The 16423-nt window shown below is 34.8% G+C and overlaps 1 protein-coding gene across 5 annotated transcripts in view; it reads right to left on the reverse strand.

The window, feature by feature from the left end:
* Positions 1 to 264: 264 nt before the first annotated feature.
* The window catches only part of LOC121368141 (dedicator of cytokinesis protein 3-like), a 137049-nt gene continuing 120890 nt past the window's right edge, over positions 265 to 16423 (reverse strand). For all 5 annotated transcript variants that reach the window (XM_041492733.1, XM_041492735.1, XM_041492732.1 and 2 more), the window contains 4 exons: positions 13895 to 13973; positions 10607 to 10747; positions 2461 to 2516; positions 265 to 1737 (listed from right to left, as the gene is read on the reverse strand). In XM_041492733.1, the coding sequence (XP_041348667.1) occupies positions 1366 to 1737; positions 2461 to 2516; positions 10607 to 10747; positions 13895 to 13973 (648 nt within the window). In that variant the 3' untranslated portion in view covers positions 265 to 1365. The remainder of the gene's footprint in view (positions 1738 to 2460; positions 2517 to 10606; positions 10748 to 13894; positions 13974 to 16423) is intronic.

Below are 16423 nucleotides of genomic sequence, written 5' to 3' on the forward strand. Positions count from 1 at the left end.
TTTATTTAATGACGCCACTAGAGCACATTGATTTTTTTATCTTATCATCAGCTATTGGACGTCAAACATATGGTCATTCTGACACTGTTTTTAGAGGAAACCCACTGTCGCCACATTGGCTACTCTTTTTTATGACAGGCAGCAAGGGATCTTTTATTTGCGCTTCCCACAGGCAGGATAGCACAAACCATGGCCTTTGTTGAACCAGTTATGGATCACTGGTCGGTGCAAGTGGTTTACACCTACCCATTGACACTTGCGGAGCACTCACTCAGGGTTTGGAGTCAGTATCTGGATTAAAAATCCCATGCCTCGACTGGGATCCGAACCCAGTACCTACCAGCCTGTAGACCGATGGCCTGCCATGACACCACCGAGGCCGGTCCTCATGACCAAATAATGGCATTGTAATGAATAGCTGGGGCTATGGCAAAATGTTACTAACAGGGCTCTCCCTCCCCTGAACAAACCAAAAAGACTAGAAGGCTGTATTTTTAGAGGACCTTTGGGGTTTTTTGTGCATATTGTCACTCTTATTACTGTAACAATTAATACTAATAAAATGAGAGTTTTTAATAACAAAATTTAATATATAATTTGGTTTAAATTCAGTCTCTTGAACTTTCACTATGTCTTCAACCAAAATGAAACATGCACTCATTTCACAATTCAATATATTTTGTTCTTCATTACGACGACTATTTCCATAAAGGAAAAGGAATACCGTGAAAATGTTTTTTTTTACATGTGATAAGTAAAAAATAAGTCTTCAGAATTGCTTCAGCAAAATCAAAATGGCACGAGTAAAAAAGCAGTAAGCTTGAGCTAAAATTCACTTTGCCATGGCACTTTATCACAATAGATGTTTTATTAAAGTTGTGTCGGCAGAAAATAATATAATAGTATGTCAAATAATTTTATACCAGCAAAGCTGAACACAGACAAAAAACCTGGAAATACATGTATTAGTGACACAAAAATTCAGAGGTCTACATTATCAGACAGACATTATAACAAAACAACACTTAAGTTGTAGGATCCACTGAAAGAATACTTTTGATATATTTTGAAATTATGCAGCTTACAAACATATACATTTAGCAGAAAACTGCAGTAATACGTTTTCTAACTATTGTTATCATCAATAGCATGTTGTGGGTTCTGTTAATCATGAAGAAAACAATCACACAAACATTTTTCAGAACAATCTCTTGTACGTCTCTTTAACATTAATGTCATGAAATATTAGCATTTTGTATGGCCTCGCTAAATGATTTACAGCACGGAGACAGTGACTAACAACGCTAGCATCGAGGTGAGACAACTGGAATGTCATGGTGTTCTCTATGTGCCTATAAACACGTCTCACAATTTGGTATTGCTAGGAGAGGGGGCGCTTTGTTTTCGTTCACCAAAATGGGATTTGGGGCTCTGTTTATCATCACCTGAAGGAGACAGGGGCCCTGGCTTGGTACCGTTAGAAGGGGACGTTGGGCTCGTGGGCCCAGGTTTGTACTGACTAGTCCTTTTTGGGATTGGCGGCGGATTACTGGCATTTGGCTTCGTAGGCTGAAACGTTCGGGACAGGAACTTTGCAGTGGGGAGAGGTGGAATGTCGGGGCGCACTGAAGCTCTGGGTGGAAGTGGTGGAATCACAACACCACTCTTAGGATTGTCCTGCGAGGACGAATTATTGTTATCTTCAGGCATGATTTCACCAACCGATGGTAAAGATTTCTGGAATTTAAAAAAAGAAAAGAAAAAAGTTTGAAATTAAATAATATTATCCAAATGTAAAATACACATCAAGTTAAATATGTATTACAAGATCATTAAATTTATCTTGGAAAGATTTCTGGAAATGAATAAAAAGTTTGCAATTAAATATAGTTTAGAGTATAATATACAAATGTAAAATGCACATCAAGTAAAATATATATTATAAGATCATTAAATTTTTATTGGAAAATAAAAGGGAAATTTTATTTGGCAATGCAGCACACTGTATAATTAAAATTCAAAGCATGCCCTCGGATCGATTCCCATCGATGGGTCCATTAGGCTATTTCTCGTTCCAGCCAGTGCTCCACAACTGGTGTAACAAAGGTCGTGGTATGTACTATCCTGTCTATGGGATGGTGCATACAAAAGATCCCGTGCTGTTAATTAAAAAGTGTAGCCCATGAAGTGGCAACAGCGGGTTTCTCTCTCAATATCTGTGTGGTCCTTAACCATATATCTGATGCCATATAACCGTAAATAAAATATGTTGAGTGCATCGTTAAAATAAAATATTTCCTTCCTTCCTTCAAAGCATGCCTGTGTTTAATTTATCGATCAATTTACAATTATACCACATATGTACGAGGCATGATAGAAATTATGACATTGTGGCCAAAACAAATGCAATTTGATAAGGTTAATGTTAGACTTCTATTAAAATAAACAGATTTACTTTACCCTGTGTTGTTTTGTGGAAAATGCCGCCTCATTTTGTGGAAACAATATTTGTGGAACTGAAAAGAAAACACACACAAAAAACAATGATTTAATGAAGAATGTTAATCATGCAGGATTTAATGAATTTTTCATTTTTGGTGTGCGCACATGTTATTTCCGATAACTAAAACCTTTTCTCCTGTATATCAATTAGGTAATACAGTTTATGTATAAATTTAAAACTGTAAAATCTTCATGTTGATGAAAATACTGGGGTTTTTTTTATGAAACACTGAATACACTTTTTAGTTAATTTTCAATAACATTACATCATTACATGTGTATGTATACTTTAGTGCTTTTAACCTCAAAACAAAAAAAAGAACAAACATTAAAGTGACAGTCCCTAGTTTTTAAACACTAACACATATTTTCCACTAGTGGGGCTGTAATTGATAGTTGAAATCAGATTTAATTACAGTTTATTGTTCAGACTATCCATTTCCATACACCCAGAGTGTCTCTGGTCATCCTAGTGTTTCTAATGCTACGAAATAAATGTTTTCATATTTTTAAAAATGCACACGTACCTCTGAGAAGTAACAGTTATGAAGACGAGCTCTAGTCTATTTTTAAGGGTATTTCCCCGTTTCAATGTCACACTCTTGTTTCACTGTAAGGGGCGGGACGTAGCCCAGTGGTAAAGTGCTCGCTTGATGTGCGGTCGGTCTGGGATCAATCCCCGCCGGTGGACCCATTGGGCTATTTCTTGTTCCAGCCAGTGCACCACAACCGGTATATCAAAGGCTGTGGTATGTACTACCCTGTTCATGGGATGGTGCATATAAAAGTCCCCTTGCTGCCAATCAAAAAGAGTAGCCCATGAAGTGAATGAGTGCTCCGCAAGGCTCAATGGGTAGGTGTAAACCACTTGCACCAACCAGTGATCCATAACTGGTTCAACAAATTCCATGGTTTGTGCTATCCTGCCTGTGGGAAGCGCAAATAAAAGATCCCTTGCTGCCTGTCATAAAAGAGTAGCCTATGTGGCAACAGCGGGTTTCCTCTAAAACACAGTGTCAGAATGACCATATGTTTGACGTCCAATAGCCGATGATAAGATAAAAAATCAATGTGCTCTAGTGGCGTCATTAAATAAAACAAACTTCTTCTTCTTTATCCACATGTGTTACAGATTTGCAGATTAACCAAACTCAGTGTTAATTTTCATGGGTTGAAACTAGGGTCTGCGACTTTTAAGTCTTTTAAACTTTAAATACAATTATAAAATACAAGATGTATTAAATGAAAATAGATTAACTTATGAAAGACACTGCTGACAATATACTTACAAATTAATCTAAATGTTGGCATATACATTTTTAAAAACATTTAAAATAAATTTAACATGTGTATTTGAAATGAAATTGATAAAAAAGTGCCACACTTAGATCAATGCCTATCCTACATCAAGAAACAAAATTATATAAACTGTGCACCCTGTGAAAACGAGCACCTGTCTAACATCAACAGGAAGCCTCATAGGAATCCCCAGAGTTATCTTCCCAGTCGGTTAAATGACAACTGATGTTTTCAAAACATTTACCTATTCTTGACGGAATAAATTAAATGAAATAAAACTCTTTAGGTTTTTCTTTAACAAGTACAAATTTCCTGTATACCTTAGAAAACCCTTGGGATTACTACAATGTAGATAGTGCTATAAATATACTCAGACAAAAAAAACAAATGGGAACACTTGGCATTGTTAAAAGTTAAAGTCTCTTTTGTTTAACGACACCACCCGCCTCGGTGGGGTCGTTGTTAAGCCATCGGACATTAAGCTGGTAGGTACAGGGTTCGCAGCCCGGTACCGGCTCTCACCCAGAGTGAGTTTTAACAACTCAATGGCTAGGTGTAAAACCACTACACCCTCTTCTCTCCCACTAACCGACTAACAACTAACCTACTGTCCTGGACAGACAGTCCAGATAGCTGAGATGTGTGCCAAGGACAGCTTGCTTGAATCATAATTGGATATAAGCATGAAAATAAGTTGAAATGAAATGAAATAGCGACACCACTAGAGCACATTGATTTACTAATCATCGGCTATTGGATGTCAAACATTTGGTAATTTTGACATACTTCGTATTGTAGGCCAAATTTCAGTTGCCATTAGTATTATAATTTCTGTATAAAAGTCCAACAATTTAGTGTAGAATTGAATGTCAGTAGTGTGAGATTCAATGTCAGTAACATGGTTAACCCCATCCCCCACCCCATTCTTGAGCAAGTTTTCAAATTCAGGCAAAAACGATGGAGACATTCGGGCAAACCCTTTTAACCATGTACATGTATTTCCATCATTCTACTCACAATATTAATAGGTAGTACTAAACCAAATAACTTCCGGTTGGGTCAAAGTTCGAGGTGCACCCAACTTTTGATAAGAAGTGAACAACACAAGTCCTGTGATTGGTTATAAATGTGAGTGTATTGGTTGTAAAAAATAATAGTTTCATCTGGGTAAAAAAATATGCAATTTTATTTCATCTAGTACCAATGTGTCAAGTAGCCTTGTGCTTGAAACATGTATGGGGTACCTGTAAAAAATGGTACTCAAATTTTGTGCGGAACTAGGGTAGTCATAGACGCTACATGTTATCTCAGAAACGAGCAGCTTGACCCCCAATTTTTTCTGATTCACTTTAAGTGTGAGGGGTGGTAGTGTTTATATCCGTGGCGTTTATATAGATTGATATGCTGCAGGTAGGAGTTTTAGCCACATATGTTACTATTGTCATCTATGGGATTTGATTTGGTAGTATACACTGTAATATTAATCATTTAATATCCTAGGATGTTATTTCTAGTTGATTTCGAAAAAGCCTTTGATCCTGTGTTGTGGTCTTTTAGTGACAATACTTAATAATTTTTTTAAAAGAAAAAAGCCAATACTTTATCTTTTTTTTGGCTTTGGTAGTGACATAAGAAAATAGGTGCATAATAATATTACGTCTTGCTTTATAATTAATAGTACATAATCTCCTTGGTTTAAATTTCATAGAGGCTGTATATATCCTATTGTTCCATAACTTTTTAATTTCACAGGCAGATGCATGATTTTTGTAGGGAAGGAATGCAATGTGTTTTAATGGCCTTTACAGTATTTGGAAGTACACTACCATGGGCTTTATATAAACGCAATCTTCCACAGAAATACCCAGCAAACCAAGTCATCACATTTCCCATAAAAAAAATTAAAAACCCCAGTAATAAATTCATTAAAATCATGCATCCAGGGTCCCGTCACCCACCCCCTACTCCCAATCCACACCTGTCTATTTTGTCAGGTCCACATAGTTATGGTTTTACACAAAGTGCACAGTCCTGTACAAAACACAGCTAAGACACAAAACAAAATAACTGCACAAAATCACAAAATGCTTTCCATAACCATACCAGACACCAGTTACTTTCAGCATCACATCCTACATGTAGGTTACATCCAGTATACACTGTATATTCATGCATTGCCAATACCAAAGGACATTCAAATTTCATTTTTTTTTAAATTCTGTTTGATTACTTTGATTAAGAAAGAAAGAAAAGCAAGGTTTAATGACTCCCCAGCACACAGTTTTAATACCAGGTATACCAAGATGAAAGAAAACTTGGAACAAAAAATCACGAAGACGCTGAGAGGTTTTAAAAGGTTGGGCATTCCAAACATTTCCTCAAACAAGCCTAGGAATTTTTTTTTTAGGTACATTAGTGCTAAATTCCAGAATTTAAAAAAAAAAAAGGGACAGTAGAAATTTGTTATTGCTAGTTATTGCTCGTGTTATATAAGTTTAGATCACAAATGATTTCTAACCTTTGTTTGAGTACATTTTGACCACTGATGCACACAAGCTTTGTATGTTTTGTAAAAACTGAAGACAAATTTACATATATCTTGTATAGAAAAAAAACCCACCGAAAATATCTACAGGTTCTAAATTAATGTATACAGTACCCGGTAATTGATGCATTTGATCTAGAGAAAACAAATCCACTCCCATTACTCTTCCTCTTTTTTTTTTATTAGTAGCATGAAGGCATTTATAACCATATAATAATCTAAACAGTTATCTACCAAGCTAATTGATACATTCTTTACAGAAGCAAGTCAGGACTAATACTGGTAAGCACACAGCATTTATAAAGCAAGCAAATATGTAAAGAAAACCGTGGAAACCAGATAATTAAATATTAAATAGGGTATTGCAAATCAAGAAAATTGTGTGTCATAAAAGTTCACACCTGAAAACTAACTTCGTTTTGTTTAAATGCAAGATGGCTAATTTGTATTGACATAAAACAATGGTTGTACGTGTATTTTAAAGATGCACACATTGTTGGGGGTAAGGGGATTTCTTTTATACTTGATGGTGTTACAGATTAAAAATACGAACATGTCTGCTCATTTTCATGTCTACATGTCTAACATACAGCAATTGTGACACATGGTTTAGAATGTAAAAGAAACATGCTGCCTCCAGATAGAATTCATAAATTAAAATTAAATTTGAGGAATATTATTAACAGAGGAGTTTTTATGTTCCATTATGTCTGGTTAAAATAAACTGGTTTTGGCTATGTCAAATTGCTAATAATGTTTGTTTTTTTCTGATTAGCAATGAAACTATTAAACATCTTTCATGCAAATAACCCAAATGGTTTCAATGAAGGTACATATACATTATTAAACCATGAATTAAAAAAACTGTTTTATTTTGTCTCAATTGCCTCTGCATGTCTCATGTTAATCGTATAGATGCAACATTTTTCCTATTAAGGTCCAAGTTTGAAGTTTTTGTTGACTATAAAACATTAATTTAAAACTTGATAAGTAAAAGTACACTTGTCTTATAAGTTTCATGTTATTTACAAATTTCTCACTATGACATTTAAATTTTTTTTTTTTTAGTTTATACTTCTAAATTTTGTGGGCTTTTACGAATATTACAACACTACAAGACATGGACAGCAATATACCCGATTTTATGGCAGTCCCCCCCCCCCCCCCAACCAAAAGTATTGGGGTTGTTATTAAAACAGATGATAAAAAAAAAAAAACATATGAAAAAAAAGTTTGATTTGTAAGAATGATCATATAAATATACTACTAAGAATCTCATTCTGTAAATATACCAACATCCATGAGTCCTGTGGAAAGCAGCAAACACTTAGAAGCAGCAGTGTGCAAACACTATGTAATATTATATACAGGTTTAAAACACAAAAGAGTCAAATTGAACAAGGGAGACAATGAAGCCGATTTAGCCACACGGGTGCAGTTATACCTGGATCAGCGTGCCGTGGCGGTAGTGCTGGTGGAATGGCTGTTAGGCGGTTAACATCTGAAAGGAATTGTATCCTCACATCCAGTGTTTCATAAAGCAGCTACGATTAGATAGTGACCTAAGAACAGCTAAAACTTCATTATCTCGAATTGTGTTGTGTATTTTCAGCATCAATTAGCTTTGGTCCTTCTTAATTTCGAGCACCGACATCTATTTTTTTTTTTTTATTGCAAAGGCTAGTATTAGTAATTATTGTATACATATGTTATTTATATATTTAGTTTTCTATTGTTAGATATTTTTTGTATTAAATTATAACAGTATAGTTGTGAAACGCCCCCTACACACACCACCACCACCCCAAAAAAATAAAAAATAAAAAATATTACAAAAATGTCTCGAATACTGTGAAGATATAACATATCTTGAAGTGAATATACAGTTGATGTTAGCATATACAGTGAAACATCATCAGCCCAGGAAATCAAGGAATGGTCCCATGGCATAATTTTCAGTAAAAACCATTATATTTTATCTTGACCCACTGTTATTTCAACCTGTTTGGTTTTGGGTCCCTTCAACATTAAGAAACCTACGTTTGACTGTATATAATACATATATATACATGTAGCTTAGGGGCATGATTGTTAAGTGACATATGGTAACAGTGTGAACGGGAGTGTTTGCCCAATTGGATTGAATGGAGCTCGGTGACAGAGCACTTGCCTGAAGCACAATGGGTTGTAAGTGTCTTTCACATTTTTCCTATTGTAAGTAAAGATAAACAAACAAAAATCCATGCAGGAACTGACTAAAAAAACAGTTAAAATTAAATTACCTAGAGATAGATAAATTACAAAATGCACATTTCATTATTAAATTATAAACTGTAGTCATAAATTTGTTTTTATTAAAAACAATCGAGATAAGAAATTTTAACTGTTGTTAGGTCAAAGAACTTACTGCAGAATGCGTTCTGCCACAAAGGCACTATAATATGAGACAGAACAAGAGAAAACGTGACTAATAGAAAAGCAGCATTGCTGAATTCAGTTAACAATGTTATAATATAATAAAACTGTGAAGAGAAAAATACATTTTATATATTGGTTATTTCAACAGAAATGTAAGCATTAAACTTTATAACATCATGAATGGCATACATTTTTATAATAATAGTATTTCTGTCCATATATTTTTTTAAAAATGTAACTATAGATAAAAACTGTATTAAATTTTGCAGAATATATTTTATTTATTAAACGCTTTGTCAAGAAAACTTACATTTGGTGTATTAATACTAATTATGTGGGGGTTTTATTTTTGCACGTTTCAGCTGCCATTTTTGTTAAACATGGAGACCATGCAATATTTTTTTTAAGTTACAAATTAAAATTAAAACAGTGTTATGTCCTGAATCAGATATATATTACTGATTTTGTTTTTCCACACACTACTTTCAAAATTCAAAACGAGTAATTTGATATGCCATCCTTGATGCTGCACAATAAGAAAATAATTATTATATCAAACATATCTATAATAAAGCCAAGGTTATTAGTTGCTACATTAATAGTTAATGTTTGGCTATAAAAATAAGTATTGTTTACAGTCTTAATTTGCTGTAGTGTCGTTGCCAAGCAAATTTTACTTTTCTTCCAGTATAAAATTATGTTACTGCCTGTTACAAAACACAATTTATATATTTATTCATTCATTCATTCATGTCAGTTGAGTGCTCTTCTGAAGTGTTGGTGTCACAGGATCGTACCTCCTCGGTGGATCCATTCAACTGACTGGGTTTTTTCTCTTTCCAACCAGTGCACCACAACTGGTCAAAGGTAGTGGTATGTGTCTTCCTGTCTGTGGGAAACTGCATATTAAAGATCACTAGCTGCTAATGGAAAAATGTAACAGGTTTCCTTTGACTAAATGTCAGAATTACAAAATGTTCGACATCCATTAGCCATCGATTAAACAATCAATGTGCTCTAGTGGTGTCGTTAAACAAAACAAACTTTCTTCGTTTCATTCATTCATTCATTCATTCATTCTCATAATAAGAAAATTATTATTATATCAAACGTATCAATAATAAAGCCAATGTTATTAGCTGCTACATTAATAGTTAATGTTTGGCTATAACAATAAGTATTGTTTACAATCTTAATTAAAGTGCCACAGTCTATCCACTGTGATGGTTTCACATGTTTGTGTTCCATTCATGAAACATCTCTTCCAACTCCTTCATATGGGTTACAATTTTCTCATAAGTTTATTACTTTTTTCCGTCCAAATTTATACAATTTACAACTTCTACATTTCCAAATCCATGGGTGGCCAGAGGATTTATTATTTTTGTGTCTAGAAAATTTGAAGTTTAAAAGTGAGATAATGTATTAAATTCTTTAAATAGTCAAATTTGTTGTAGTTTTGTTACCAATCAAATTTTACTTTTCTTTATGTATAAAATTATAAAACACAATTTTTTTAAAAACATTTTTTTTTGGGGGGGCGGGGGGGGGGGGGGGAATTTGCTTGTTTTTTAAAGAATATGTTGCCATGTTTAAAAGCGATGACAAACCTGTTCATGCAGCCGCCTGCAGATAGCACCATGCTGCTTTTTTCAAAATCATCTAACAAAGTACAAAATGACCTGTATTAAGCAACCACCTGCCTTAAGAGGCCAAAAGTTTGCATAATGTACTTTTGGTAACATACTGGCACAATTCTTTGAAATCTTCACCAAGCCAGGGCAACCATTCTAGCTGTGTTGCCACTAACAACGCTGCCTGTAATAAAAACTCTTATCATACCTGAACCTTTCCTCCTGGGAAGAGGAGGTGCCGGACTCTTTGGGACTGAAGTATCAGGAATCGAAGTGAAGCGATGCAGATTTTGCTGGAACATCTTGGACCCGGTATCAAGGTGACTGCTGGACACAGAACTGGACAGACCTAAAGCAAAAGGTAATAGTAAACAGACCCATTAAATGCACTGAAATCCCTGAAATGCATTAATCTTTTTGCATATTAGGTTATTCAACTTGTATTTATTGGCTGAAGGTGCAAATCAGGCCCGTAAAAATAGAGGGGTTGGGGGGAGGGGGGTTCAAAAATGTATATAGGTTGGTTTTTTTTGTCTTACTCTAAATAAATAAAGAAAAAAATCTGGCTTGTATAGCCCCCACCCACTAGAAACTGTGCCCTTTCCACTAGAAACTGTGCCTTTCCCCCTAGAAACTGTGCCCTTTCCACTAGACATTGTGACCAGTCCCACCCCACTCGATATTGTTCATATGGGCTCAAAACATTATCAGAAATGTAATATTAAAGATGTAAGAAAATAGAACTGAATACGCACAAAAGAGAAGAATTTTTTTATAAACAGTTGTGTTACTCCACATAGATTTTAACCTCTGCTGAACTATATTTGCAATGTATTATATAATGTTTTTCATATGTATTATTATTATTATGTAACAACACAATTAAAATGTATTACAACATAATTCACATTACAACTGATACATGTATACAGTAAAAAATTGCTTAATTACATAGCCCTGATCAAATTTATGCTAATAACTGGTATAACCGTAAACCTTTACATTAAACCTGACATGCTGTACACTTAAAACCCAGTGCACCACAACTGGTATATCAAAGGCAGTGGTATGTGCTGTCTTGTGTGGGATGGTGCATATAAAACATCCCTAACAGTAAAATATAGCAGGTTTCCTCTCTAAGACTATATGTCAAAAATTACCAATTGTATGACATCCAATAGCCGATGGTGAATAAATCTGTGCTCGTGGTGGTGTCGTTAAACAAAACAAACGTTTTAACTTTACACTTAATATGCATCACATAAGATGTGAACTGAAATACATCAAAATCATGCTTAATCAGGCATCGGAATAAGCTATGTTCCTGATGATAACCCATGTATCTGATAACCCATGTACCTGATAACCCATGTACAGGTTACCACAAAATACAGACCTGGTGACCTATAGGTTACCACACATTTACATGTATATTTCCATTATAACTATAAAACACCTTCACAGACACACGGTTACTTTGTTATTCATTCACATCACTGTTCCAACTGTACTGATACTGTATACATATGTATCTAAATAACACTTAGTGGATCAAAAAGTAGGTGGTGTAGTTTTAGTTCAATAACATATTGTGGGGAACGAAGTACTTGGGGTTCAACGATACGGTCAAAACCGTATTGCGATATAAGAAACCATATTGCAATATGTGTTGCAATATAGTTGATATTATTTAAATTTAATATTTATGGGGTGGGTTTTTTTAATGAAAGCAGAAGGCATAAATGTAACATAGCTAGTTTGAGTTAAATAAGTAATACTAAGTATATAAACCACAGACCTAAACAACGATATTTATTAGTAGCATAATGTTCTTCTTGGTCATTTTAATTTTTTAACACAATACTAGTCTACTAGAACACCGGTGTGACGGTGTCAAACTAACTATAAATTGTCACATTCGAAAATCCTTACTATCGGACTTTTCCGTTGCTGCTCGCTTGACACGGAAATGTACGTATTGAGTCACAATGTTTCAGCAGATTGACTGAACCAGAGGTTATTGGCCAAGGTGTTTTGAACGATCGGCCGAAGTATTTCGAGTTTAGGGAAAAACAGCAAAGTGCGATTTTCACTTGTGCCTGACACCCAATGGCTGATTTGTTTTTCGTGCTGGGGTGTCGTTAAACATTCATTCATTCATTCATTCATTCTCACTTGTTGGTTTATTTCTTTGAAGATGATAGCCGCAGCCATATTCCAACGTAAATGAACAATGAATAATAATGTGTAAGTAACAAAACATTTATTTGTAATTATCGTTAACTGGTTATTTTTACTGGACTTTTAACATGTTTTGTTTAGACGTTAGAACCAAGTATAACCAACCCATCACTTCTTATGCCAACAAGTAAGCCGACTACGCTTGACGTGATTGTTACATTTCCTGTCATCAATTAATAAAATGATGGGTTTTTTGTTTGTCTGTATATTTTAAGTCAAATAAGGTACAAGGAAAAACATAGCGTGTACAAATCGTGATATGCAAAACTGAACCGCTGTTCATATCGAGCTGATCAATTATCGTGGTATACCGGTATACTGGTTTATATTGTTGCAGCACTATGAAGTACTGTTCTCGACTTTCTTGATATGTGCAGGGCTCGAAGTTAATGGTAGTCCTGTGGCAAACTGCCCCATTCAAATGCCCCACTGCCCTGAAAATTCAACAGAGCTTCACAGCCCATGGGCATTGCCTTATTTTGCTGGTTACTAATTGGTCATCATATTCAAAATGTTGTTTTATGACAAATCCAGTGATCTTGCTGGCCCATTTTACAGGGTGCTGTGACCACCACCCCCCCTATTTCGCATTTACCCGTCCCCTTTATTTTTTTGTGCTTCTCACTGATGAAAAGGCATTGGCCATTCCAGACCAATAGTTAACCACTACATAACGTAACCAGTATTTTTAACAGCCTCTATTATGTCTCATACCAGTATCCAATCCCCCCTCCCCCACCCCTCCCACACACAAACACATGTGGTGCTGTCGTGTTAATTTAAGATGCTTATTGAAATTTGCCTTGCTGCCCTCAAAAGATCTCCATCAGCGAGGCCAAATGGCCTTGCTCTGTAACTTACCAAATTCAAGGCCTATATGTGGTAACCTCCTGGTAACGTTCTCGACTCATTTCGATCCCCGATTATTGATGACAAATAATGTGGACTACTGAACACTCCACGAAGTGGTCAGACTAAGCCCACAGCTAAAAGCTGATGGGGAAATGGCAGGTGTGTGGCACAGATAGCCACAAGAGACAAGCACCCTGTCGTGGTTGGAGCGACAAGGACTAGCTGGGATGTGGAGGTGGACAGCAAAAGAAGTTGAAAGATAGGAGGAGTTGCCAGATCGGGAAGAAATGAGATGGAATTCAAAGGAGAGAAAGGAAAGGGGGCAGTGGGGGGGGGGTGAGAAATAAAATAATAATAATGATGATAATAATAATAATAATGTGGCCATTTGTTGGATACTCACCTGTAGGTGTCAGTGGCATCTTGTTCAAGGCTGTTTCACTTGAAGTGGACGTATGTGACATATTCAGCACGCTGTTCATCTGAAATTACAGAGAAGACATTTATTTTATAGGCAGAAAAAGGAAAGGAATGTTTGTTTAGCGATACCTCAGCACATTGTTTGACAACACCACTGTGCACAGAATATTCTTCAGCGAACAGATGGTTAGACACACAGGCCATAGGATTTTAAAATGGGAAACACTTTTTCAGTTCCGTGCCATGTGATCATGGGAACTCATCAGAAACTGTTTTTAAAAAATAAGTAAATATATATAGTCGTACTTGTATGAATAGTCGTACTCGATATAATAATCATGGGAAACAAAATTTCGGTTGTGTGATTTTATCGACACAGTACTGGAGATTATTCTTTCCATGATTCATAGGGCCTGAAACATGGTGCGACCTATGTCACATACATGTAGGTCACACCTTCCAACCAGCAGTAGTTATTCACTTTCTTACTGACAAGACAGAACTTACCTCAACTTTAGGTTTGCCATGACAAGATCTATTATTTTAACAGTGTTGTCAGGTATGTTAATTTTTGGCTGCATTTGTTTTTATTATTTAAATGTTTTCAAGATATAAAGAAATGGGGGGAAAAAGAAGAAAGAAAAAAAAAATCTAGTTTGAAAAATAAAGTAATTCAAGTAATTTTTCATAACTACATGTAACTGACTTTGATTGAGGAAAAACATGTGTTTAAATACAATAAGAAAAGACTAGAATGCATCTGACTGTGGTAAATAAACCTTATTCTACAGACTGCAATATTTCTAAAATCACACCATTTACAAGGTAACAAATTTAATTTAACAGTATAGTAAAAAATTCTATTAAAATCTGACAGTATTAAAAAATATATATATATATTTTGTATCCCTTAAAGAGACATTCCCTAGGTTTTAAACACTAAGGCATATTTTTCATTATTTAGAGCCGTTTATGATCATTGAAATCAAACACTGCTTATATTCTATTGTTTAGATTATCCATTTCCGTACAACCGAAGTGTTTCTGCTAATCCGGGTGTTTCTAATACCACATAATGCATTTTTCATATTTTTAAAAATGCACCTGCGTCTGAGAAGTAATGATTATTGAATCACGTTATAGTCTCTGTTTAAGGGTATTTCAACGTCTCAGACTTAACTGCAACATTTAACACTTCTTTTTTTTTCACTAGCCGTCAGGCATGACAATAGTAGTTATTCACTAGCCCAACATTGAATATCACTAGCCTTGGGACTGGGGCTACCATAATCTAGAAGCCCTGACATCCGTATAAAGTTACAATATAGTGAAACAAGAGTCTGTGATATTGAAACGGGGAAATCCCTTCTAAAAATAGACTAGAGCTCATCTCCATAACCATCACTTCTCAAAGGTATACATATATGTGTGTTTTTACAAATCAGATTTTTTTTTTGTTGTTGCATTAGAAACACTGCAATGACCAGAAACACTCCGGATGTACTGTACGGAAATGGATAATCAATCAAATATAATGTAAGTAACATCTGATTTCAACTATTAAAAAATGGCTCCAATAGTGAAAAATATGGGTAAGTGTTTAAAAACCTAGGGTGCATTTCACGGTATTACAAACAGCAGGATGACCCGACAACACTCTGATGTATGGAAATGGATAATATGGTTTCAGTTATCAAAATACAGATCTAACAGAAAACAAAATATGCAGTAGTGTTAGTCTGTCACTTAAACCATTTTGTCACATTATTTTATTAAAAATATACAGTCTAATTTCGATATATCAGTAGTTCTTATTGAACAATTTCTTGACGTAAGGTGGCGACAATGACATCTGGCTAATGTAATTATCATGCATATACATGTAATTAAGGTAAATAAAACAACTTCATTTAATATGTTTGTAACGATAAGTACATGTACATGCGTTATGAATTTTCTTTCACATTTGTTAACACCATGCACACTTTGGAATTAGAAACATATGCTACATGTATTAAACTATTAGTTATATGTTAGTTTTTGAGCATGTTTCATATATAGAGGATTCGTCTCAAGTGGGTTTTTTAATATGGAAAATATCAACCAAGTCTACATTAATCGATTAATTAGACAAGGTTGATATTTTACAGATTTAACAACACGAGTAGTGAATTCTATTTATCCTATAACACCTCTAAATAGAATTTTCATTCGATATTTAGTAAATCACTTTACTAAAGTCGCCGCCATCGGTAATATGATGTCATTACGATTAGCACAAATTAGTGTGATATCACGCATTGTAAACAAATCTTATGAAAACGTTATGCTCAGGTATACAGGTCTTGATGGCTTGTACACAAATGACCCATTAACAGCAATACATTACCTAGAGACCTTGCACAGTTGCATATACCTTTAAATTTGCAAATCATTATTACAGTTTAATATACTAAATTATCACATAGGTTTATGACAGGGATATCAAGGGTAAGTTATACATGTAGGAACA

The sequence above is a fragment of the Gigantopelta aegis genome, chromosome 3, assembly GCF_016097555.1.
Source record: "Gigantopelta aegis isolate Gae_Host chromosome 3, Gae_host_genome, whole genome shotgun sequence".
In the NCBI taxonomy this organism is placed as follows: Eukaryota; Metazoa; Mollusca; class Gastropoda; order Neomphalida; family Peltospiridae; genus Gigantopelta; species Gigantopelta aegis.